At 49.7% G+C, this 27,263-nt stretch overlaps 1 protein-coding gene across 3 annotated transcripts in view; it reads right to left on the bottom strand.

Annotated features, from left to right (window-relative positions):
• BRD1 (bromodomain containing 1) overlaps nt 1-26,807 on the bottom strand; it is a 69,787-nt gene extending 42,980 nt beyond the window's left edge. For all 3 annotated transcript variants that reach the window (XM_036760127.1, XM_036760128.1, XM_036760129.1), the window contains exons 1-3: nt 26,734-26,807; nt 22,811-24,191; nt 8,313-8,469 (exon numbers count right to left, since the gene is read on the bottom strand). In XM_036760127.1, coding sequence (XP_036616022.1) covers nt 8,313-8,469; nt 22,811-24,177 — 1,524 coding nt within the window. In that variant the 5' untranslated portion in view covers nt 24,178-24,191; nt 26,734-26,807. The remainder of the gene's footprint in view (nt 1-8,312; nt 8,470-22,810; nt 24,192-26,733) is intronic.
• Nucleotides 26,808-27,263: the final 456 nt, after the last annotated feature.

Below are 27,263 nucleotides of genomic sequence, written 5' to 3'. Positions count from 1 at the left end.
GCCACAACAAATTTCTGATGCTCCAATATACAAGCCAGCTCCAAATGCTCACACTGGCTAGGGTCCGAGTCTCAGCTGGCAAGTAAGTATAAGTTCAAGGATGGGAATCGAGATCAGGAAAGGACAACAACCAAGAAGTCTGGCTCAAGGTCAAGCTGATTGCACATGAACCAAGGATCCCAAAGTCACTCCAGTGACTACTGAGTGGGCCCAGCACTCCCAGGGAGGGCTCCCTCCCTCCCACGCAGTCACTGAAAGCACAATATGGACCTGGAACCAAAAGCCCCAATTGGCCACGAAGACATCTGCAGCCTGGAGATGGCCTGGGAGGCCCAAGAGATTAGCCGGAGAGGGTGAGACTGGCTGTGGCTGGCACCACCCGAACTCCAGTGAATGCTTTCTTTTAATAAGAGCACCAGGTGCCCACGACCAACATCAGGCACAGCTTTCTCCACCTCTGCATGAGCTCAAAATTAATAGTACAAGAAAAAGGTGGCCCTTACAGTGTTATTGGCCCGGACAGGACAGGACCAACTAGGCAACGTGAAGTCACTACTGGGGGTAGTAAAAGAACTGACCAAACCATGATGGTAAACAGAGACAACAACGTTGATCCACTATGATTGATATCAATCAAACCAAGAGAAGCAGCTTGTGCTGCGTCACTCTCTCCTTGGAGTCTTCTCCTCTCTCCACCCTCGGGCATCCCCAGGTGCACACAAGGCTTCAGGACCAGTCTCAGGTTCCTGAGCAGAGCAGCGTTACTGGCATCAACACCAATTCCACTAGACTGCCAGACCCATGAGGAAGGATCCCTTCGAACTGCAGTCACCTGAGAGCTCAAGGCATGCCTGTGTAATAATTCTCATAATGCTGATGTTAGGTATCTACCAGGCTAGGAGGAGGAAGGTATTAACCACCCCCACCTTCACAAAAGGAAAAACCTAAGATCTAAGTCTATTGTGAACTTGGCCCAAGGTCACGGCGGCGGCAGTGGTGAGGCCAATCTGGGCCCTGATTGCTGAGGCAGGGAATGCTCTAACCCTTAACCATGGCCTCCAAGGAGGGGAGGGGCAGAATTGAGATTACATCAGTGATTCACACAGGCCAACAACCCTGGCCCATAAGAAACAAAGTCTCTGAACTCTTATTAAGAATGTGAATAGCGTGCCAAAGATAACAAGGTGAGCTGCAGGAGGAGGGAATGCTGCCTTGCCTGTCCAACCCCAATGAGTGAAAATAGCACATCATCAAGCCCATTCTTCTCCTAACATGCACAGCAACTGGAAAGGTCGGCAGCACATGAATCCTCTACCAACTGAGCCCTTCCACCCGGGTCAGTGCAACTGTCCTGAATGGAGAGATGGGAGATGCTCTAGGCTGAATGCGTAGCTGCTATGCAAGAATGGTGGACTAAAATGGAGCCTACGTAAACATGGCTAAGATGGGCCAAGGGCCAGTGACCGACAAAAGACTACAGCAAATTCATTCATTAGGTCCTGCTTAGCCTTTAGCAAAGACTAATAATCTGTTTCATTCACTCCTCCAAACATGTCCTCCACCGCATGGGAGGCACTATCCCAGACCCCGCAGAAGCCCCAAAAATGAAGTCAAACAAGGCCCTGCCCTAGTCATGAAGAGTTTACAATCTAGCCCAACTACACAAAGCAAACACTAACAAATGCCTACAAGAGGCACAAACATCAGGAGATTCCTCAAGGAGGGGCTGCTGGGACACAGCCCAAGGCTCCAGTTCAGCACTGACTCAGTGCCACACCAGGTCTCTGAGCAGGCAAGTGGCAGGCTCAACATTCTTAGAGAAAGGACTGGAATGGTGCCAACAGTGCCAAGTCCAGACCCCTGACTTTCTACAGATGGGGCAATTGAGGCTGGCCAAGGCTTGGCAACAGCTGAGGCAAGGTCCCCCAGCTGGCTCACAGAAGGCCCACTGATCCTCACTGGCTCAGGCAGTACCTTTGTTCCAATGCCGTCCAGTGGGAATGAAATAGAAATGTGTAGGCGTGGAAGGTGAGGTGGCTGACTGCAGATGGCAGTACAGGACAGGGCAAAGGTTGGGGACCTGGAATGACAGGAAGCACAGAAGGCTTCAGAAGGAAGGTCACTGCCACCATGCATGAACGGAGTTTGACCTGGTGGCTGGACACCAGGGGAGAGACGGCCTGGCTTAGAGATATGGATTCAAGGCCATCCTCAACACTGAGGTGACACTAGCAGATCTATGGAGATCATACTGACAACAAATGCCAAAGGTGGACTGATGGAGGGGGTCAAGCCTGAAGACTGCCCTGGGGGAGGTCGGAATTACTCTCTTTAGGGCTCAGTTTCCCCTGCTTGATCAACCCTCAAAGCCACATTCTCACCTCAGGTGACCTCATTCAAGTCATCATTTCTAGGTCCATAAGTCCGAGATTGACGGATGGAGAGAGCCCTAATGATCTCTCTCTCAGATGCTCCCTTCTCCCTTTCCTTCTGAGGCAGCTGCCAGTCATCACTAACTCTGTGCCCAAGGTAAAGAAGGCTCTTGCCATCTCTGAGAGGCCCCTGATGCTGCCTTGGGTCACCGCAGCAGGGCAGACAGAGCCTGCATCCCAATCCCAACTCCCCTTCCCACGAATGGAATGGCCTCTGGGCACGTCAGGTCCCTCAGCTCAGTCTTAGTGTTCTGACCTCAAAGAGGACAGCCTCTGAGGCCCCTTCCAGCCCCTTCCTCACTTGTCCAGGCTGTCATCCTTAAGGCTTCTAAGACACAAATCTGACCACATCATTCTCATGCTCAAAAACCTTGTGTGGCTCCCCATCAATAAGAAATATGGTCACCAACAAGTACAGTGACAACACCAGCACCACCGGAGAGACACCAAGCTGCTCCTCAACGTGGCTCCACTCTCTCGTTTATGTCTGAATTCACAGAGCCAGCTTCCTGGCTCAGCGCTCCTCAGATATCCCTCCCCACTTCCATGAATTGGCATAAACCACCCTCCCCCGCTCTTCACCTTCCCCAGATGCCCAGAATGTACTCCTCCCTCCTTCTCCTCCCCAAATGGCAGAATCGCTGCTTTCTTTCCAGGCCTATCAGATACCACCTCATCTGGGCTGTGTGTTCTGAACCCTTCTATCCCCTGACTTAACACTACAGCCTCAGCAGGACTATATGCTCTAAGAGGGGCAAGAAGGTTTGCTGAATTGAATTCCATGGACTGTTGTTCAGGAAGGAGCAGGGTTCCGTCATGAGGACTTGAAATCACTCCTGACTGTCACCTCCAAAGAGTGATGAAAGTCACAGCCTTCACCCTTTATTATCAAGAGCCAGAGTTGCTTGATTCCTAACCCTCCCCCTTTTGGGATTTGTTTTCCTCCAGGAAAAGAGTATAAAGACCAGAACCAAACTAGAACAACCTCCCCCCCAACCCCTTCTTCCATGCCAATCTCCAAATGGCCAAAGGGCTAGCACTGGCAGGGCTGAGGTCAAGGGTCACAGAGCTAGAACTGGCAGGGCTGAGGTTAAGGGTCACAGAGCTAGGACTGGCAGGGCTGAGGTCATTCAGTGGGACTCTCCTGTTTTTCAGATGAAGACACTGATTAAAACAACTCTAGAGACTCCCTACTTTCCCTGCAGGGCTCAATATAAAATCTCTCATTCAGCTTTTAAAGCCTCTCACAAGCTGGGCCCTCTCTACCTTTCTAGTCTCATTACAGAGACATGAGCTTCTTGCTGTTCCTCAAACAAAACCCAACCTCCCCATCTTCGCTGGCCCCCGAGGCCTAGTCTGCTCAAGCTCATCGCCACCTCTCGGCCTCCTTCAAGTCTCAGCTCCCATCCCGCCTTCTCCAGGAAGCCCTTCCCATTCCCAGGGCCAGGGCTGCTACTGCCTTCCCCCAAGGAAGGCCTCTGCACCATGTACTATCCAGAGCTGTCTGTGGGCTGTCTTCCCCATCAGAATGGAAGCTCCTGGAGGACATGGGCTGGTTTTGCCCTTCTTTATATGCCCAGCACTTAGCACAGTCCCTGATACACAGCAAGTGCTTAATGAATGCTTGCTGACTGAATGAAGTAGCTCAACCCAGGTTACGCAGCAGAGCTGGGGTTCAAATCCTCTGCCTACACAAGTGAGTGAATCATTCATCCTTCATCCCACTCACAAAAGGACCTTACCTGGTCAGCACCAGCCCCTGCTGCTCTAACTCGGCAGCATACAGTCCACCTGCCTTTGCCCTTAAGGCCCTCCCAGTGTGGTACTGTCCTCTCCTTCTGGCCTTGACTCCAAATATCATCTCAGTTCCCTAAACACGCCTTCTGCTGCCACAAGGGCCTGGGATGCCACCTCCCCCTTCCCTCAAAGTATTAACATCATCTTTTCAAACCAACCTCCACTGCCACTTTCCCTAGGACGCCAGCACAAAGCCCCTAGAGGGCCCTAAGACATTACAGAGCACTTGGTCCCTTGCTAACTCACCAAGTAACAATGTCTATCATCAAAATCTGCAGTTTTCATCTCACCAAACTGTAATCTTCTTTAGGGCAGAAACGATATCTCCACTAAAATATGCGTCTTCTTCAGCACAAACTGTTGATGTTATAAGAAAAAGCTTCCTAAAAACCAGATTTATCCTAAATGAAAGATGCTGATTGTCAAGTAGCACCATCAGCGCCAATGTTCAAGCAGAGGAGGATGATGAACTTTGAAACCAGTCAGGAAGTGAATAATTGATTTCTGGTCTGTTAAATCTCTGGCCCCAATCCATACATCTCCCCATACGTCACCCCTCCTTCCAACTCGGGAAGATTCCACATGCAGTTCAGATTAAGACACTCATACATCACAACAAACCTAACGCATTCTTTAATTAGCTGCCTGAAATTCAGGGCCATCAGCTAGCTCCTCCAGGGTGACCAACGCGGGAAAGGCAGGACAGGCCCAGTCTTCTGACCCCACACATGAGAAGCACTGGGCCAGTGCCCTGTCCTGGCTCTGACCCTTTGGTCTCATGTCAGCTCGTTAACTCATTTCCTGGGCACCCAAGCAAACAGGAGCCACCTAACAACAAGCTAAACTGTGGCTACACACTGCAGTCTCCACAATGAACAACTTGACATGATATAGCTTATGGTAGCATGTGTATATTCTCGGGGCTTATTTCCAATTACAGTAGAAAAATGAATGTCTGTGATTTTATTCTTAAAAAGCAAACAAAGCAAATCCTCCCAAAGCAACCGCTCAGCTTTGTCTCCATTCTCCACAGAACCTCTGCATGCGTATCTTGAGCTCGGGTTCCCCACTTTGATATTCCTGTATTATCCAAAGGCAATGGAACCACCAACTATTAAACTCCTTCCCCCAAAGGCCCCATAGAGGAACCTTAAAGAAAAACCATCAGAGCCTCTTATTTCACAAATGAGGAAACCGAGCAAAGAAAAGGCACCAAGAAAGCAGCCAACGAAGTCAGACCAGCTCAGCTTCTCCTCTCCAGGCCCCAGTAGCAGAGGTCTTCCCCCAGCCAGCCAGCAAGCCTTCTCCCACTTCAAGCTCCCTTCCTCCTTCAGCTTGGGCCGGCACCATTTTAATTAAGTCATGATTTGCTATGAGCTATTCACAATTTCCCAAGCTGACAAGAATGCTTTCAAATGCTTTTTAATCCAGCTACATTCCCTGATCCTGAGCGACCTCTACTAAATTCAAACATCTTAAAATGAATTATTATAATAATTATCAGTTCCATCTCTAAGGCCTTTCAAATTTCCCACATGCTGCCCTCCGAGGAAGACAGAACAAATCTACTGTTCCACGCCCCCCGCCCCCACCACCACCTGCTCCATCTCCTTAGGAGATGAGGAAGACTCAGGGTCAGCCCAAGTCTGTGCTCTGCCCTGGCAGGGAGAGGGTAGTCAGGATTCACACCCAAGTCTTTCCTAAGCCCCTGTCAGGCTGCTGTGAGTTAAGTACTAATGAGAAAATAGACCAAGAGCCCTTTGTGAACCGCTGAGCGCTCTGAAAACACAGGTCATCATTAGCAACCCATCTTGTGCCAAAGCCTTAATTCTAGCACACAGCTTTTAAAAATTATTATACAAATTTTTTAACCTAGTTTTAACTTGTAATTTTTTCTTCAATAGTAAAAAAAAAAAAAACCCAAATTCAGCCACACTGGTATGAGCATGTATATCTAAAAGATGGATATGCACAAGTTGTCAGAGCAGATGACGAGAACCATGAAATGAGACATTAATGAATTAAGTCAAACCAAGAACTTGAAATTTTACATTACAAGCTGAAGCACTTTTAAGATTAGGTGGCATTTATACAGTGCTTTAGGTTCACAAAGCACTTCCACGGGTCATATCTTGATCAGAATTCATCCAACTTGCGTGCTGGCAGAAAATGCCAAGTGGGCATCAAGAAATTCAAACTGAAGTCTACATGTTAAAAGCATTTAAAATGCCTCCCCCCAGCTTGCAAACAGTAGGAAAGGACAGCTGAAAGAGACCTGGGTAGACACTCTACCCTCACTTCTATTTTCTAGATATAGAGAGAAGCAGGAAGGGTTCCAAAGCCCCTTTCTCATGTAGACAGAGGGCTAGACAGCTTAGCATCAAGAAAAACTGGGCTCAGTCTAACCTTTGACACTTCTTAGGGCTGCGATGGTGGGCAAGCCATTTTACTTCCATGTGCCTTAGGGAACTGCCACAGACTGATAAACTTCCGCCACAGTCTTCCCTGACTGCTCACAATAATCCCATGACGGAGATGGCACAAGAATTATTGTCCAGATTTTATAATATGAAGACAGGACTCGTGGTTGAAGTGGCTGCCTGGCTCCCAGACTCACGGCTTGCATAGGCAGCCCCCTCCTCCAGACCTCTTTCCCAAAGGCTGCACGGCCTCGAGGTTATTGTGCGCTGACACGATTAAAATTATACTCTGATGGGCACATGGGACATACAACAGGACATTCCTGTGAAGACAGTAACAACAAATACCCTCCCCAAAAAAGAGGCTTCCAGGATGCCGAAAAGAAAACCCAAACAAAGCTTTCAGCGTCTTGGGCCCCTCAACACCTGCTAAGAGAGAGAGGACCAGGTCCTGGCATCATTGAACTAGGCCAGGGAGAGGAGGGGTGTAAACCACAGGGGCACAAACTGAGCAGACCTGCTTGAGGAAGATCAGAGCCTTTCAGTTCATTTAGAACTAAGCCTCTCTTTGAACCCCCAACACTATACATCACATACGAAGCCATGTGCATGAATAAAAAGCAGGCTGTGGGTGATCCAGTAAGATGCATGATGACGGCAAGACCAAGCTTAATGGTGTCCTGGGGCAGCTCCTGGGGGAATGGCCATGCAGTGCGAGCGGCAGCATCCATCAGTCAGTATATACAGAATACATGCAAGGTCAGAAGGCATGGGGGGAGGGGGCAGCACCAGCAAAGTCACCGTGGAGAAGGCATCAGCTGGGCAGAGGTCTGAACACACCAAATCAAAATCTCTCCTAAATCTCTGACCAACATCTGCCTCAGCCCCATCTAACGTAGCTTAACCTAAAAGACAGTCCTGGTCTTCCTGGTGCACTGGCTATCTTTGGGAAAGGCACTCTACCTGATCTTCAGGATGACAAAGCCCTTCTTGTCTACACTTTCTGAGCAGGTGCAGGAGGGGCCCGAGGGCTTAGGTCCTTCTTGGGCAATTTAGGGAAGCAAGCACAGGGTCTATTTGGAGGCTGGGGAGTATCCCGATACACAAATGCAGAAGTTATTCCCCTTTCTTTCCATCCCTCCCATCTGTGACCTCCTGGCAGGAAATGTTCCAGTAATGAAGAAGCAGGCAGAGGTGGGGCACTAAGCAATTTAATCTAAAAATCCACCAAATGGGGAGGAAGAGCAAGCCAGTTACCAGGTCCTATCTGGATGGAGCACAAAGGGACCAAAACGTTTCCGGATTTTTAACAAGCTCAGGTGGCAACATGGAGAGACAAACATTTTCCAACTCTTCCAACTTACTGTTCAATGCTAGTTTAAAAATCAGTGTGCTTCACTGGGAGCTGGGAGGCAGATTATCACATTAACTACACGTCCAAGGCTTCCACCAAAAGGTTCCTCTGTAACTGAACTTTATCAAAATGAGGAAATGTGGGATAAGTCCAAATGTCAATTTTCTACATTTTAAGAAGCAAACCCCAGGCCACCCCTGACTTGGACGCTGAGTTTTGTGGAGGTGGGTGGGGACATGACAGAAAAGACATTTACAAACTGATGGGCTTGAATGCTTTCTTTTCATTAGAGAAAGAAGTGCCACATACCTGTTGTGTGTTTCTCTGGGACTGGGAGCTGGACTGCAGCCTCCGTAACAAGGGCACGCCGTTCCTAGACAGTCTTTTTAGTAACCAGTAACTGTGAGCTCTCTCAACAAACTGCTTCTTCCGCTGAACGGCCACCTGAGTCAGAATCTTATTTAATCTAAAATACGGAAAAACTCAAAGTTTAATTTTTGAAGCAACACATTCAAGAGAGGCTTTTGATTATGGAAATTAGGAAAAATGTCATGGTAATCCTCCATTTTTATTTCAAGACTACTTCAAACCAAACAGGTGATGATACATCCCCCCCCATCGGAATTACCCCCATATTTATATATGCTTCTTGAGCGACTCATGAATTTAAATCATGAATTGAACTTTTAATTTACTTTAAAATCTACCCAATTAAACCACCTAAAAATTTTAAAGGATTTTAAGAAAAGTTATGTTAAAACCTAAGCAAGCCCCTACATCTTTTTTCATCCTTTTCACTATCTTCTTTAAACAAGCAGTTAACCTTAACCAAATATAAAATAACACCTTTTGTGCTAACCAATTATTTTAAATTCTGTACACTCAAATTAATAAAAGAAATAAGTCATTTAAGTTACTGAAAAATGCAGCTTTTAAAAAAGTACTGTGAAGTCTGTCAAGTATTCTGAAATAACTGATTTTTCTTCATCCAAAGAAAATAGTTAAATACATCCAAAACTCATGAAATGGCCCTTTAAAAACAAATCTAAACTCTGACTTGAGGGCAAAGTGAAAGCCTCGTAATTAAGCCTTGAAATAGGAGACCCAAAAAGTGCTACTTGTCCTCCACTCGTAGGTCTCCTGGATGCTGAACGGCAACATATTTGGTTCATCAGAGCTCAACCAAGTACTGAAGTATGCAGAAACCGGGCAGTTTTCATTTTCCCTTCCTTACCCACAGAAAATGAACCACTTCTGAGATGGAGCTAGAGAATGGCTCTGAACAGCATCTCCACATGCACACGCAGCCGAGCAAAGAAGCCAAAGAGCAATTGGAGTTTACTGTCCTGCCCCACACAACGATGTAGCATACGCAACCACGCTGCTGTTCCACACAACTTATTTCTGTTTCTCCAACCAGACATGCTGACTCACAATTTACTTTCCAAAGATCCCCTTTCCTTCCCTAAATCACTGCCAAATCAAAGTATCCCCAGCAGGTAGGGAGTGCAGTGCAGAGAGGCCTAAAGCCAGAAGACCTGGGTTCAAATTCCACAACCTGGCTGTGTGACCCTGAACAAGACACTGAACTCTGAGCACTCTAAGACAACTCCCTAGGCCTCGCCACGGTGCAGAGAAGATACCAAAGCTGCCCTGGAGGGAGTTGGAGCTCTGCATACCCATGACATCACACAGGTCTAGACCCTCACCTTAAATAGGTAGTTGAAAAATGATTTTGATATGGCAATTCTGCCCCAAGAAGCTAGCATGGTTGAGTCAGATTGCCCCAAAAAGGGCTGCCTGACCTGATCCCAGAGGCCTGCTGGGGGAGGCACAGTGCCCGGTACTTTCCTGTCATCCCACTGTGCTTAGGAAAGGGCCAAGAACGTCAACATCGGTTTCCTCAAAGGCAGGAGATATTTCAGTGTGATCGTGGTTGACTTCCTTCTTGTAAAAAGTGAAGTCTTTTTACAACTTAGTGAACACAAGCTTTTCCTAATGAAAGCCAAACTGTCCTAGATATCCCCCTATTCCTGATTAAATACTCAAATATCATATTTCAAAGGGGGAGAGGGAAGACCCAGGGAATAGCAGAAGTGAGAATTATAAATATTTCAGTTCAGAAACTTAGAGCAGCTTCTAAATCATTCATGGGAAACAAAAGACAATCGGAACAAAGAAACCAAGTAAAAATGATTCATCGCTCTGAAGCTTTTTGAAAACACACAGTCCTGTAAAAATCCAACCCATGTTCAGGGAAGGTGTGGGCCCAGGTCGCTCATAGCTCCTCCCTCATAGTCACCCTCCCGCACAAGGCAGGGGGAGTGGGACTATAGGGGAACAGAAGTCCTGGCACAGGATCCCAAACCCTGCCTCTTCCATGACCGTGGAGGCAAGTCACTTCACTTTGGAGCCTTAGTATCCTGATCTATATAATGGGGAGAAGTTTTGCACAGGGGTCCTGAAAGGAGAGCACTCCATAAACCTGAAGGCTTCTATAAAAGTGGTTGTGGGGTTAATTATTATGCTTTAACTGCATGTCAGCTCATATATTAGTCAACAGTATTAGATGGACTTGGGCCTCCCCTATGGAAGGCCAGGGAAACGCAAACATGTGTGGCAATTCAAACACTCTCCCTCAGTAACTCGAATTCTAAGAACAAACTTTGGCAACCCAAGTTCAAAGACTCTTTACACTAGCATTTATCAAGCCCTTACTAGGTATAAAGCCCAAACTCATTCATGTACATACTGTCCTCCTTTCCTCCCATAGAAAGGGAAGCAATGCTGATTTCTACCCCAGCTCCACTTTAGGACTCTTTCTTGACACCTGAACATCCAACATTGCCCTCTTCTCTACCTCCACACTTAGAAAAATTGGGATGGAAAGGCCAAGATACAAGTCTCCGCAAGAGACAGCCCTGGCTTCTTAGGTGACCTGCTAAGACAGCCTGCTGGCTGTTGCTCTCCAAGGCACATGCAATGAGGCCAGAGCGATGCAGCAGCAGCCACTCACCTCCTCCACAGAAAGCCATCTGCATCATCAATTTATTAAGTTAAGCAATTCGGAGAATGGCGACATGCATACTTAGCAAATTATACTATCTGGAACTCGCTGTCTGGACATTCGCTGTTTAAATTTCTTTCATGTCTATTACATAATTACGATTTCTGATTTCACCACAAGCATTTATCACAACAACCCATAAGGCAGATGGATGAAAAATAAGGCCAAGAGCCTGGAGCTGCTACTATTAGCTGGAGTCCTTAGCTAATGAAGATTATGTCTATGTGTACCTTAACCAAAGTCACCAAGCTTTGTGATATGCCTGGACTCGGTACTCCTGCCTCCAGACCCAGACTAGGACCCGTCCTCCCATAATCCTCTCTGGCCTCACAGCTGTCCACATCACGGGCACCCAGTCCTTGCTGCCACAGCAACCTTCCAAAGGAACAGCTCTGACCAGCTCACCTCCTCACCCAAGAGATTCAGTGATTCCCCAACTGCCAATGAAATAATATGCCAACCCCTTAGCCTTTGAGCAGGTGGTCTCTGAGGCCCACCACAATCTGGTCAGGCTGAACCACCTTTCCAGACAACCAGGATTGTCATCAGGTGTTCCCTAGGTCTTCCTGGGCCACTGCACCTCCAAGCATGGACAGGGCTTCACTGACATCCAGAAGGTGTACTTGCCACACCTCTCCCTGGGGAAAACATTGGTCTCCACCCCCAAGGCCAAGTCTATCTCCTCCCTGAATCCTCCCTGATCTCATCAGCTCAAAGTGGCCTCTCCTACCACTTTCCCAGAGTATACATACAAATAGGTTATTTTGTTATTACCATGCTAAATTTAACATTTAAGAGGGACATCCAAGTTTCGTATACACTCCTCTTTGGGGTTCTCTTGTGTACTGGAATGTTCACATTTGTTGATATGTAAGGTCATAATAAAAGACTTTTTTAAAACCTTGCAAGGCCGAGATGGCCATCTCTCCAAAACCTCCAACACTCACTTCCCTCCTCTGCAGGGTTTCTCTTCTCCAAGGCTACTGTGAGATTCAAGTAAGATCATGTCTGCAAAATGCAACATAGCAATGCCAGCCATGATCTTGGAAAGACTAATTCAAATATTCAAACCTGGGTGTGTCTCTTTGTCCAATTCACATTTTAACTAGTGTAGGGACCACAACGACCAACCAACCACTAGCTTTCCTGTTTCCAGAGGGGAAGATTGGAGTCAAAACAGAGGATGTGAGGTCAGCACACAAACCCCAGAAGCTTAACGAGTCAAGCTGCTTTGGAAACCAAAGAATATGTCTGTGTCTCTACAGGAAAGTGAAGAGTAGGCCATTAAGCACATGCTAAATCAACACTTGTTGACTAGTGACTTCATTTGATGTCAAAATGCACAGCAAATACTCAAAAATGCCTGTCCTATTATGCTCCTAACAAGCTTACTGATGGGGGGATCTTAGCTTCTCCTGGTTTATGTGACCCTGGGAAAGTCACTTAAAGTTATATTCATAGCCTCTGTAAAATGGGAAGTGGAGAGCCCGCCTACCTCAGCTGTTATAACCGATTTTATAACCCCCCAGATGCTCTCTATATAAATTTCCCTATCATCCTTATTATTCACAGCAGTATTATCTGCAACAACAAAAATTTGCCAAGCCTCAGAGTGAGGAAAGCCTGTCCCACCCTCGATCCCGCCTGCCTGGGCCGCTGTCCCTTCCCAGCTCATCTCTGCCTCCCCTTCCAGTCCCAACTAAAAGCCCGCCTTCTACAGGAGGCGGCTTTTCTCAATCACCCTCATGCTAGCACCTTCCCTCTGGTGACTAACCCTAAATGCCTTGATATTCTCTGTCCAGGTGTCTGCCCACTGTCTCCCCCATTAGACTAGGAGCTTTCAGAGTGGAGGAGCTGTTTTCAGCTTTTCCTTATATCCCCAGCACTTAACATAACGCCGTAGTAGGTATTTAACAAATGCTTACTGACTTAACTTGAAAGTAATGACAAACATGACCTATTTAGAGACCTATGTGTATGAAATGATTCGAAGGCAAAAAAAGGTGATACACACACTTACAATTATATAAATAGTAATGGAAATAAAATCTAGAAAAATACAGCTGAGTGTCAATTAGTGTGGATAATGAGGCCCCTGAAGTAGTCACATATATTCCAATTCCCAATTAGAATTCAAAGTTATAATTACATAAAACATGGTAATAATTAGTTGCAGCCCAAAGGAAATAATACACTTTGAATTCAGATAATGAGACCACTTCAGGACTCAGAGCAGGACATTTTGTGATGAACTTATTAAAGTTAATATACATTTTTTTCAAACTGAAGACTAAATGTAAAGGGCTCCACTTACCATTTATTTTGCTCCCTGGTGCACCTACATATTTTTGAATCATTCCATTTACACCATGGCTAAGACAAGTCCTAACTGCTTTTATTCTGGTACAACAGCAACACCTTCAGGAACTCAGAAACCCGGCTCCATTACTGTGTCCAGTCTCGGCCACTCTCCTTTGAGGCCCAATGAGGGGCCTGTCAGGAGTCAACAGCGCTGCTAGGCCACTTCCTGCCTTGGAGACCTTTGGATGAGGCCAGTTCTCCTTTGGGGCCTTGATTATCTCTAAGGTGCCTTCCAGGTCTAAAGCCCATGAACCAGGATACTGAGGGTCACTCACTTAAGGTCCATTCATGTTATGGAATAGAATTGAGCCATAAAGAAACAACAGCTATGAGGAATTGAGAGGAGCTTGGGACCACTCATATGAACAAATGCAGTGAAGTGAACAGAGCCAGGCAAATAACATAGATCAGTTACTTAAACAAAAACAACTGACATGCCGCTGAACTCCGATTCACTGCACTCACCACTCATGGGCCCAGAAAAGAGATGGAGAAACACATCTCCTTTCAGGAGGAAAGTGGGTCACTACAAATGAGAAATGTTGATGCACTGTCAGACCTGGCCCACTGTGTGTGCTCACCACCTCTACTTAATTCTTTATTACAAGGGACAAAACAGAAGAAATCACTGATGTAAACACACACCGAAAAAATGAAAGTGATTTTTAAAATTAATCCTATGAATCAAAAACATCTGTAGTAAGTCTCCAGTATATTTTTATAATAACCAAATCATTCCAAACAAAATAACTTAATTAATGATATTCATTCAAACCCTCTATTAAAGCCCCAAACTTCTAATATGCTTTCTCCCACGTAACAGACACCATATCACTCATCAATACTTCCAAGACTGGAGGTCTTCTTAGGGGGATCCCACTCTCCACCACTTTTATGACCTGGGTCTCCATCAAGAAATGCTAACAAATGTCCTCCTCTGCCATCACAGCTAATGTGCTAATAATCACCTCCTGGGGGTCAGGCCTCCAGACTCAGGCTCTGCGAACTGAGCTCAGCTGCCAGAGTTCATCCTGGGGCCTCACACTCCCAGGCCAATGTTCACTCAGCTGGCTGAGCTCTCAAGAAGGCTTGGAGTCACCTGAAGAAATGACTTACACACATACACCCATGGCACGCACGCACATGCATGCACGCACGCGCGCACGCGCGAGCGCGCGCGTGCACACACACACACAGAGCAAAAGCAATGAGATAATACTACCTAACTAGTAAATAAAAGTGGCAAACTTCCCAACTGTTTTCCCACTTCCTAAACTATCTCAAGCTCATAATTTTACTTTAAAATTGAAATTTTAAAAACCCTCCTGACCTAGAGAAAATCCTCTGGCTAAAGAGATGAGGCCACTCCCAGATGGTGGCAAGCACTATTTTTATTCCTTGTCGTTCTCTCTCTACCCAAACAAATCTGCTCACCAGATGTTCTGAATTCAAGCCCAACAGGAGGAAATTCCTAGATGAAGACGACCACTCTTCAGGATGTGGAATCCCACCCCTTCTGGTGCCATTTCTCAGCCAGTCGACATTCAGGTGCTTTCTTCAGCAACGTCAATCAGCTTCAAGTCCCAAGACCTTTCTGCCCCGATGAGATGCCAACAAGTGGAACTCCTGGCCCTGCACTGACGCAGCGGTTACCTCCATTTTCTACCTGAAGACATCAGGTCCCTTCAATACTTGCATTTATGACAACCACAGCCAGGCCCAGGTTTACCGTCACCTAACAGGGACTAATGGCACACAACCCACCCCAAAAGCTGTCCAAGCTATTATCGTGAAAAACCTCCCTTTGGCTAAGTAGAGGTGGAAAAGGAGCTGGGAAGGAGAGCTAATAAGACCCCAGGCAGGGTAATTTTGCCTAAAATATCCCCTGGGGTGCCTGAATTTCTACTTCATTGCCTGAAACAAGAGATTCATTTGAGTTAACAAGTATTCTTTTTCCAAAATACCTCTCTGGGGGTAAAGAAGCCACTGGGTCATACACAATGTGACATCAATTCAAGGAGGTTGCTTTTTACCTAATATTCAACCTAAGACCTGCTGTACTAACAAGTCAAGAGTTGTGATCTAGAAGGAAAAGAGAGCAAAAATTTGGGCCCATGGAGTACCCTGGAGGATAAGGAAAGGAGTGAGTAGAAGGGTCAGTGGAGAGTTTAGGATATCAGCACTAAGACACTGGCCATCTGGAGAGGCCTGGTAAGAAAAGCACATAGAATGGGAGGTGAGAAGGTGGCCAAGAGCCAGCCCTGATGCCCAAAGGAGAGAAGAAGCCCCTACCAGCATCCTCCTCTTGCCTATCCCCACTCCAGGACCATCCACTCACTGTCTCCTGGCTACATTTTAGATTCAATGGGGAGGTTTTGATAGGCTGACACAGGAAAGTAACCAGGCCATGATTTATTTATTAAGCATTTCCCATGTGCCAGACATTGTGCCAACCACTGGCAATTCAAAAGGTGGCGAGGACAGTGCCTGTCTACTAGGAGCTCACATTCCAACAAGAGACACAGTATGTATACATGAGATACATAGATAGAAGATATGTAACCACCACTTACAACACTGTTTCCACGGAGGAAAGTGTTTCCAAGTTTCAAAGAGAATTGCAAGGAAACTTTCAGAACAGCCTGTCTGAAAAACTGACGTCTCCACCAGTAGTTGGATCAACACTGGACGTCTCAGAATTCAATAGCTCTAAGGAGCAAGTGGCATCAACTGACACAGCGCATTTTTTTTTAATCCAAAAAGCAAAGACAGAGCAGGATGGACACTTTTGTTTCTGAGTACAAATGTTAATATTTTTGCATCAATTGACAGGCCTAATTCAAGCTAACAGGGCCTTCCTTTTAAAGCCCTTTTCAAATGACCAACACAATCCTTTGTACTGGCAGCTATCATTTCAGAAAATTACCAACTGCTTCTGCTCAGTGCTCTGACACAAGTCTGAAGACAGTCTGAGCGGTGATGGGCCTGTGGCGCCTCCCATGGGAACAAGGACACTTTCCCTCATACAGATGTTTGTCATCTGACACCAAAAAGCTGTGGAAAGCCTTGGCTCCACATCTCATCTGCTACACGGAAAGTCAGAGGCTCCAGGAAGCTTTAGAAGAGGATTTCTGTGCCTGACACCCAGGGCAGATGACACCAGTGCTTGCACAAACATTCTCTCCCTTTATCTCCCACAGGAAGGTACCAATTTCTCGAAGTTAACATTCATCCATTTTCATCCATTTCAAGATAAACCACCACAGTTCATTCCTCCCATAGGAGCAGTGAGGACCCAGCTAATGAAGGCCTCTCCTCACCATCCCATATGTCCTGCTGTGTCCCCATCTTTCAAGTCTGTAAGCAGCATAAGGAGACACATAAGGGGACATAGGGGGGAGGGGGGATCAGGTGAAGGATGACCTTTCAAATAACGAAAGCAGCTGGGATGGTAGACAAATTTGAGGTGCATTCCATTGGGAACAACCTGGCTGTCTACAGATCGGAGAGAAGGCCATCAAGCCACGGGCTGGTTTTGGATCTTGCTCCATCTCTTCTCCCTTCACTTCCCTGCCCTTCAGCATTATATCCAAATGTACTCATCCTTGGAGGCATTCCTTGTCCACTCTAACCCAGAACAGTGCCAGCCTCAAAAACCCTCCCAGATCTTCAGCTGAAAGTTGGGGTTTTAGCAACAGCTGGCAGCCCTGGGTGGCCTCGGGTCAGACGGGAAGGGCTCGTCCCTCCTAACGAGTAGCTGAAAGAACAGGTGATGCCCATCCCTGCCCATTCCCGGAAAAACAACTGCAACTGACAGTATGGCATAAAAAAGATCAACAATGACTGGAATGACCCCCTCAGGGACAAAAGCCTCGGCCACCAAACCAGCATTGGCAAAGGGTTTCATGATGACACTGGTCACGACTGCCATCTCCAAGGTACCACCCCCAGCCCCAGCCCTGAGCAGGGTATTCCACAAGCCTTAACAGTCATACCCCAACCCACATCACAGTCCTCCCCAACCAACTCCAAAGCAAAAACCCCAGAACAGCAAAGACCAGCCACCTGGCCACATGCAGGCCCCTTCTCCGGCTCCACAGCCTCCTGGACCCCAGCACCAACAGGGAGTGACTCACTGGGCTCCAAGAGATCCATGGTCCTGTTGGGGCCTGGAACCCTGGCCAAAAACCAGCTATGTCAACACCTGGAGCCTCGGTTTGGGGTGATAATCTACGTGTGTCGTCCTCCCCCCCCCACCCCACCACTCAAGAAAAGTCAAGATAAAACACATCGGAGTCTTCATCTCTGCAAAGAACTTCCTCAATGAACTCCCCCACAAGTCACTGAATCCTAAGAGGAAGCAACAAAACCTCAGACCTTCACCCCAGGCCTCCACACTCCAACATGGAATTCTGTCTCTAAGCTTGTCTGTAGAAGGCTCAGGATAGAGACAACTGAACTAAGAAACTGGCTTTCGAGCTCCCAAGACAGGACTGCTGCTGTCCCTAACAAGAGAGTAGAAACTGCTTGGGTGGGTAACAGACCGCTGAGGGGAAAACCAAGTTGTTGATCATCCCCATGGGATGGAACGTCACCTAGACTAAGGGACTCAAGAACTTTCCATAGGAGGCCATGTTTATGATTGCGGCTCACACGGCCCGGAGCCAGAGCTCTGCTCAGAGCAGGCCCACCAGGACTCAAGCCCAATCTTCTCTCCCCTGACCCTCACACTGGCCCTACTGGCAGAGACCATGCAAGTGCTTTCCCCACTTTTCCCAATGGGGAGCTCAGGTGACCAGCCCAGTGTCCAACAATTGCTGAGTGAGAGGCTCAAGCCTGGGCCTCCTCATTCCAGTCCAGTCCCATTGGTGACATCCTGCTGTCTCCCTTCTCCTCCAAGACTAAAGATCATATCCAAGTGCCAAGTCCATGTCAAGTGAAATAGAAGACTCCCATGATTACCATCTAGAGGCAGGTACCTGTCCTGCCCCAAACTCTCTGCTGCCCTCCAATCGCACATCTCCAATTGCCTTTCAGACATCTTAAACTCACTACGTCCAGAACAGAACTCATGACTTCCTCCTGCCTTCCCAACCACTGCGGAGGGCATCCCCATCCTCCCGACCACCTCCACTGATCCTTCTCTCACCCCTATATCCAAGCAGGTGCCGAGCTCACCTCTGTAACATCACTGCACTACACTCCCTCTTCTTCCCTGACACTGGCACCACCCACCCCCTCATGGCCAGACCGACCCCCTCCGGTCTCTCCCCTCTCCAAGCCAGCCTCCGCTCCACCACCGAAGCGATCATACTAAAGCACACACCTGCTCTCAAACTCCTATGGCTCCCTCCTGCCTCCACGTCACCCCCACAGACACAATCAAGCCTCCTCCTTGCTATCTCTCACACAAGACTCTCCCCCTCCCAGCATGTGCACTTCCAGGCCTGGAACGCCCTCCCTCTTCATGTCAGCACCAGACAGCTAAGATCCCACCTTCTGCAGGAAGCCTCTCCCTGCCCCTCTTATTGCTAAGGCTGGCTGATTCTTTCCTATCTGCCCCACTGTCTGCACCACTGATTGTGAATTCAAGGGCAGGGAATATCCGTTACCTTTCTTTGTATCCCCAGTGCTTAGCTAGCTGCCACACACATGGTAAGTCCTTAACATGATGTCGTGCACATAGTAGGTCTTAACAAACTGACCACTGACCAATTAAAACAAGATGGCCTTGGAAGGCAGCCTTGAATCAAGAATCGTAGCCCACAACATCCCTGACTAGAGGTCACACTGCCTCTGCTGAAAGCGTTCCTTTCAGGAGGAGGGAGCTCACCACCTCCACGATCAGCCCGTTCCATTTGCAGAGAGCTTCCTCACATAAGCTGCGATCTACCTCCCTGGTACTTTCATCCTAGCTCTTCCCTTCCAGAGGAAACAAAATCCACCTAATCCCCCCCACCTACAGTCCTTCAGATAGCTGACTACAGTGACCACGTCCCCAGGCCAAATATTCCTATCTCCTTCACCCCCTCCTCTACGGAAAGGACCCCAGATTAGACAGAAAATCTTTGGCATCTTCGGGGCTGACAGAGCCCCAAGAACCGAAGCCTCTGGGCTTCTTCGGCTAAATCGGACCCTGGGCAAGTCAATGGCCATCTCTAGGCCTGAGTTTGAGGGGAGGAACATAGAAGGTTAGACTCTCTCCCTCTCCGGTCTCTTCTACCTCTCCAAGCCCATAATATTCTGCACTCAGCAGTGAAGTCATTCCATTTATTCCCAGAGTGAAAAGGTTCTCAACTTGTACTTGGGTGTGAATGAGGCCACAGCTTCCCTCCCACCCCACCCCCAGGAAGACAAAGCATCGGTATCCTTATGAGCAATATACAGGTTCTACAAACCAGGTACCACGTGCACATGACAGCCAAGACTCCTGGACCATCCTGGATGGCCTCTCCGACATCCCCTGTAGCACAGTAAGGTGGCCGAGTAATGGGTCTCGGCTCAGAGACCTGAGTTCAAAGTCAACCTCAGACATTTCCTAGTTCTGTGACCCAGGCCAGCCTCAGTTTCCTCAACTGGAAATGGGGATCGTAACACCCCCTACCACCTAGGCTTGTCATAGGGATCAAATGGAAACACCTGTCAGGTGCTTGGCACACAAAGTGCTCAATCGAGTCTCCTCCCTTCCCTTCCCCCACCTTCTACCCCCATGCGTCTTGCCCCAGGATCTTCACTGCCTCTTCCATCCACTGCCCCCAGGGCCCTACCCAGGACAAGCAAGGTCCCTGGCCAGCTCCTACATGCAGGCCTCCCTCAGCGCCTTCCTGCTCTCTGACCACTGAGACCCAGCCTAAAGCATCTCCTCATACTCACCACATTCCAGGAGCTGACATAAAAATCTCAGTCACTGTTCTGGACGAGGCTCTCCCTCAGCCCTCCCCCTCCCCACCACGTTCAGCTCCAGATCTGCCGGCGAGCTCTCTGTGCCCTCTGGAATGCCTGCTCCGTAATTAACAAACCTCCTCTCGTCTTGACCCTCTCTCCCTTGTCTAGCCCTCACTGAGACCCCAGCTCTGGGCACCACAAAGAAAGCACACTGTCTCCTACAGCCCTCCTAAGTTCCCTCAGAGCGGGTGCCACAGACTGCTCACCATTCCCACCAGGAACCTCCTCTCCCTCTACACCCTGGTGCTGAGCAGAGCTAGAGCACTACCGCTTCTCTGACTCAAGTCTCTGGTCCATTTTACGCTCAGCAGCCACGAGCCCTGCTACCTGCCCTCCCCTCCAGCACCAAATAGAAGCCATGGCTCTAGGACATTTAAAGTTTTTCAAAGCCTGGTTCCTTCACTCCTTTCCAGACTTCCAACACCTTAATTTCAGGGATGGGGCCATCTCCCATGTCCCACGGCCTAGGATGCTCTTTCTCTTCCTCTCTGCCTCAGTCTCCCTGGCTCCCTTCAAGACTCAGCTCCAATCCCCTCTCCCACAGATGCTGATGCCTTCCTCTTTCAGATTACTTCCTATACATTCTGCATGTATGTCTCTCTTGTATGTACCCGGATGTTTCCATGTGGCCTCCTCCACTATTAGACTGTAAACTCCTGGAAGCCAGACTTCTTGGTTTTTCTTTTCCACATTTCAAATCTTTCAGTTGTCTCCATTTTAACCTTAAAATCCTTTATTGCTAAAAGTAATCTAAGCTGCCAAAAAGCAGATTAATACGTTCAGTGTGTGAAATTCTAAGAGGTTTAAATAGCTATGCTTCATTTAGCGATAATTTCTGACACTTCTGTAACTGGATACAAAGATCTCATGTGAAACAACCCTCGGTGGATGGAAACAATTGATTATCCCCACTTTCCAGATGAGGAAACTGAGGCAAGTCAGACTCTTACAAGAAGTGTACTAAGTCCCAACACCTTCCCCTCTTTCTCATGACTGACTAATTGGTGAGACTTTAGAAACCACACACATCAAAAAGCTGGCAAACACCAACACTGCATGCAGACACAATTTTAGCTTTTCAGATCATTTCAATACAACATTTCCCATGAAGTAATTCCCAGAATTTTAATGTCATCTTTTCAAACAGCACCTCAAGTTTGTTTCAGAAGCCAAACAACCTGCCCTTCCAGATCCCCCTCTGGGATCTCTTCCAGTCACTTTCCCCACTCCTTCTTAATAGGAAGTGAGCCGTCCGGCTTTCTTGCCAAAGCTCAAGGGATATTTCACCACTGTGCCCAGGTGGCCACCTGCAAGCTTCACGAAGTTCATTTCAGCTAAGAGGGGCCTGAGCCATCAATCACTCATAAATTTGGAATGTATTTCAGTACATCTGACAATACAAATACAATGCATTTGGGGAAGCGTTAAAAGGGATCTGCAAATACTCTGACAATTTCTTCAAGTTAACGAATTCTCCAAGTTCTTCTCTAATCAGCCATTAGTTTTTACACGCGTTACATGAAAAGCCAGCGACACAAAATGATGGAGGCTCCCATTGTGCTATGCTTTACTGCTTAATTATTACTGAGTCCTGGCAACGGGTGCTGATTCCGAGTCAGCACAGGCTAGGTAAACCCCTCCTTTCCAAAGACACGCTATTAGCAAGGTTATTAGTGTCCTGTCACTTACCTTATGAGAAAGGGCACAGTTGAAGACAAAGGGCAAGGCAGGAAGGAGCACAGGACCCCTCAAGGAAACAACTGGGAGGGGGCGCTAATTAATGTCAGTCACCTTAATTAAGTGGGCACACAGAACATGTCATTAGCACATAAAATCGGCTGCAGATACCAAAACTCAGCAAACACCTTCTGAATCAAATGCAAACTGGCCACAGACCCAGCTGGGACAGGCCCCACGTGTCTGTCTGCAGCAGCTCCTAGGATGACAACAATATCCATTCCATCAGAAGAACCAGAGCCCTGGCTCCACCAATAACTAGCTGTGCATCTTGGAACAAGTCACTTGAGTTCTCTGAGACCCGGTTTACCCCCCTGAAGGTTAAATCCTCCCAGCTCCCTTCCAGGTCTAAGTCTGGAATCTAAACATATGACTCTGAGCTAACAGAACCCAGTGGCATGAGACACTATCAGAAAAAAAGGGGAACCCCAGCTGACCCGAGGGACTTTTGTTCTGCTATATTTGGTTGTAAATCTACTTTGGGCCTTGGGGAACTTTCTTCACTGGGCTACTGGGTTCTCTATCCATCGGCCCAAAAACTACCCATTCGTTTCCATCCCAAGGACTTGATGCCCAGAAGCCCCTCCCAACACCCGGCCAGGCCAAGTGCAGGGTGTGAAGGGGGCCCCTCTCCGCCTCTGGGATTGCTTTGACTGAGCAGAGATGTGCTCCTGCTCCAGCCCTCAGGCTTGCTTACCTCTGAGGGGGAATATAAGGAGCGGACACCGTGGGCATAACTGTACAGGGCTCAGCCAAAGTTTTCTTGGCCTTTTTTGTTTTCTTCCTGACTTTAGACGTCGACCTGACAGTTTTGACGGCTCCCTCCTTCCGGCAAACCCCATTTTTCATCTCGACGTCCCCATAAATATTGAGAGGCCTGCGGATGCAGCCCGGAGGGGTGTGCGCATCACAGTAAGCAGTCTTTTTGACAGAGAAGGTGGTGCTGCTACCCGTCACCTCCTTCACAGGCTCCATTTTCATATAGAGGCCAGCCTTCTGGGCACACGTCACATGGAATGCTGTGTAGCAATTGGCTTTGTGGCACTGGATACAGGCACCAACCCCCTTCTGCTTGCAGAGGTAGCACGTGAGCTTCCACCGGGCCGGGGGGATGTTCCGTACCCCATCAATAGGCTCGATGAAAACCGTGTTGGCAAACCCCACCTCAGGGATCCACAGGGCACAGACCACGTGGCCCCAGCGGTCATCGTCCGTCTTTTTGAAGGCACCTCCCTTGTTGGGGCACAGGACGCAGTCGACGGGCCGGGCGCGGGACTGCAGGCAGTGCCGGCAGAGCCACTGGCCCTCAGGGATGTACGGCACCCCGTAACACTCCTGGTGAACAGCTAAATTGCACAGGTCGCAGAACAGAATGACGTTGCTGTTTTGGCACTCCCCGTCCATGCAGATGCAGCACACAGCATCCTCATCGATCAGGGACTGAGGGTCGCCCTGCTTCTGGTTCTCACAGTAGGACTCCTTCTCAAAGCGGTCCATCAGGAACTCGAACATGTTCTGAGACACCACGGACACGCCGTCAGCTCTCCGCCTCTCGTTCACGATTTCCAGCCAGGCGTAATCCTCCTCGTCCATGTCGTACTCCACCTCGTGGTCGAGCTCCTCGGCCGACTTCTCGATGAACTTGTAGTAGACCGGAGGCCGCCTGGGTGCCGAGGGGGGGCTGTACTCGACGATGCGCACCCGGGGCTCGGGGAGGGGGCTGGCAGCGGCAGGGGCACCATGGGCACCGGGGAGGGCGTCATTCTTCTTCTTCACCTTGTTGTTCTTGTGCCGCTTCGTGCGCAGACACACCGGGGGTCTCTCGCTGTTCTCCTTGTTGCTGTTGCACTCGCTCAGCTCTTGCGCTGTGAGGTCGTCTTCCAGGATGATCTCTAAGGGGTCGAAAATGCTGATCCTATGCAGGCGACCTTCGATCTCTATCTCCACCATCCTCTGAGCTTGGGCGTACGTCAGGGTCTCTCGAGCAGGGGAGTGCTTAATGCTGCACGGGGAAGAAGAGGGCCTGGCTGCAGATACTCGATGACATCGCCCTTTCCTCCTCATTTGGCAATGATTACCTGAAATGACAAGCAGAGTTCAGGTCAACGCTTTCGAGTGATCCGGTCAGCCCAGCTAAACCCCAACAAGACACACACTCAACGGGTCTGAGGGTCCTTAAACACAACTGAGAGGCAGCTAGAGGCTCAGGCCCGGAGTCAGGACAGTGCAAGTCCAAAGCCTGCCCTCGGACGCTTACTGGCTGGGTGGGCCAATCACAGAACTGCCTTGCCTCAGCTTCCCCGACTGGAAAATGAAAATAAAAAGAACAGCAGCCACCTCGCCTGGTTGTGTGCCTGGCACACGGTAGGCGCTACATGAAGGCTTATTCCTTATGTTGCCTGAGAAGCAGAGGTTTTGAACATCTATTCATCTCAGAAGATCAAGTCTCAAATTAGCCCCAGAACCCAGTGTCCTCTCCTCCAAAGACATGGGATTTTGGTGTTGCTGAGGGCAACCGGCAAGGAGGCAAAAATTAATTAATTAAAGACAGCCCTACTGGAACAGGAATCTAAGCAATGTAGATAAAGGGCTCTTGGTAAACAATGGTGGGGAGGAGAAATGTCAAAAATAAGAAAGTTCAAGAAGGAAGTTCGTAAGGTCCCACAGACAAAAATGGCGTTATACATACATTAATGGGTTGAGATGCTTTCTGTCTTTTACATATGGAAATGTTCTTGTTTATTGACTGTTGAGACCATTGTAAAACTATTTTACATCCACGGGGACATGTGGTCTGATCTGAGTTTATTTTAAAGAACAAACAGAATTATATGGTATAAAGCGGGGGGGGGGGGGGCCCTCCAACTCAAAATACCAATGGTATTAAATCCTGGAAGAAACAGAGAGACAGAGAAAGAGAGGTCGACAGACTCTGGCCCGTGGGACCTAGTTCCGGCTGCCCATATTATCATATAATCACAATTAATGACTGTCTTTGGGCAAGTGCTTTTCCGGTTGTACCAACCAGGAAGCGACAATGAGGACCTGCCCTGCACAGTGGTTTAAGGCAAAATTAACTTATTAACTAGACCCCTCCCTCCCCCAGTTCTTCTTTTCCTTCTCTCCCCTCTGGTGGTTGGCTGGTGGTTAAGTCAACCAAGGGACCAGAAGAGTAAGGGAGTCTACAAGAAGAATCCCAGCAGGAGGAGAGCCACATTGACAACCAGTGTGCAAAGGTTTTCTAAATGCTTAGAGGAGACAAGAAAGAGCAGACATCACGGTACACCAACCCAGAGAAGATAAAGAAGAAGAGGCTTCAAATAACCAGACTGCCTCTCTTCCAAGGCAGACTCAGTACAGCGTCCTGTCAGCCTTCCTCCCCAGAAGTCAGACACTGAGAAAATAATCACCTGCTGGGTCTTGTTGGGCTTGTGACCAATCATTAACAGCAAGGACCCTCTCCCCACTGCCTTGACACCTGCATACAATTTCCCTACCGTACTAGATGGCACCCCTTGGGTTGAATGATCTCTGTTCTGTTTTTCAGATTTCTTTAAAGTTCAAAAAGAAACAGTCAGGAATTGGTAAGCCTATCGTAGCACACTCTGAAATGAGGGCAGGGTTTGGTCACAAATAACACGCTTTTGTACTGAGAAAACACAATCCATCAGCTGCTGGAGTTCGCTCCTGCCCAGCCCCCAAAGCAACAAACCCAGGAGCCCACCAAGAGCCAGGCTTTGGGGGCACGCTCTCCAAAGCTCGTCCATCAGATCCATCACACACTGACCCTCGCCAGTAGCGGGGCATCGTCCCCACAGCCCTGTCCAGGGGACGGATGGGGCAGAGAAAGGTGAAGTGACCGGTGCCTAGGGAGGGGCTTCCTAAGCCAAGTTCGGCCGGCTGGACCGGTGACATCACTTTGGTGAGAAGCCTGACAGCACCAAGGTCCCCGGGAGAGAGTTGTCGGGTCACTCCAAGTCCCCAGCTGGGCGGCCGGCTGCCATTTTCAACGGACAGTGACCACAGGTGAAGCAGGAGCCCTCGGCCGGCCACGAGTGACAAGGTCTGAGGGGCAGCTGGCCGAATCCCCGGCGCTGACCCTGCCCCGAGTGGGGGGCGTTTGACAAAGTCCCCACCGAGCCAGCCCTCTGTGCAGCCGGCTCCCTCCCCGGCCGGGCCTCGGAGCCCGCGGACCGGACCACGACCCCCGCCCCGCCCCCCACCCGAGCGCCGGGGGCGTTCGGGCGACTCGGCCCGGCTTTTGTCTGGGCGCGTAGGAAGCCAGGGCGGCAGGGGAGGGGATGACAACCGGCCGCCTCCGGCCCTGCCCTGGCTGCTCCCGGCCCCTGGCTTCCCCGCCGGTCCCCCCTCCGCGCCCCCGCCCAGCCCGCAGCCGGAGCGGAGCCTCCGGAGGGCGGAGGCCAAGGCCCCGGGGCAGCGCTCGGGCCGCCCCCGCCAAGGCCGAGGGCGGCGGGCCCCTCCCGGGCCGCCACCGCGCAGGGGCCGCGGGCGGCCGGACAGCCCCGGGCCGGGTCGGACAATGCTGCGGCCGCAAACATGGCGCCGCCTCCCGCCGCCGCCCGGCCGTCCCTCCCGGGCCTCCCCCGGGGTCTCACCCACCTGGCTCCGGGGCTCGGACGGCTCCGGGGGCGGCGCTAGGGGCGCCAACGGCCGCGGAGGCCTCGGGGACGCGCGGGGCCCGGGCGGGGCCGGAGCCGGGGCCTGCGCGGCGGGCCTGGCCCGGCGAGGGCGGCGGGGCGGCGGGGCGGCTCGTCACGCGAGGCCCCGGCTCGTGGGGGGGCCCGGGCCGGGCCGGCCGCGCTGCGCGGCGCCGCTCTCCAGGGCTGGGGTCGGGGCCGAGGCGACGGCGACGGCGGCGGAGCGGGGGGGTGGGGGGCGCGGCGGCGGCGGGCTCGGCTCGGCTCCGGCGCTCGCTCGGCTCCGGTCCGCTCCGCTCGCTCGCACCCTCGGCCGTGCCTCCTCCTTAGCTCCCTCGCTCTCTAGCTCCTCGCTCGCTCCCCCCGTGAAACAAACAATGCGGCGGCGCTCCGCCCGGCCGCGCTGCGTGACGCCGCCACGCCCGGACACGCCCCGACGCGCCCGCCGTCACTCCTCCCCCGCGCGCACCTCGCACTGCGCCGGCGCCCCTC

The sequence above is a fragment of the Trichosurus vulpecula genome, chromosome 5 (assembly GCF_011100635.1).
Source record: "Trichosurus vulpecula isolate mTriVul1 chromosome 5, mTriVul1.pri, whole genome shotgun sequence".
In the NCBI taxonomy this organism is placed as follows: Eukaryota; Metazoa; Chordata; class Mammalia; order Diprotodontia; family Phalangeridae; genus Trichosurus; species Trichosurus vulpecula.
This window is presented reverse-complemented; position numbering and strand designations above follow the sequence as displayed.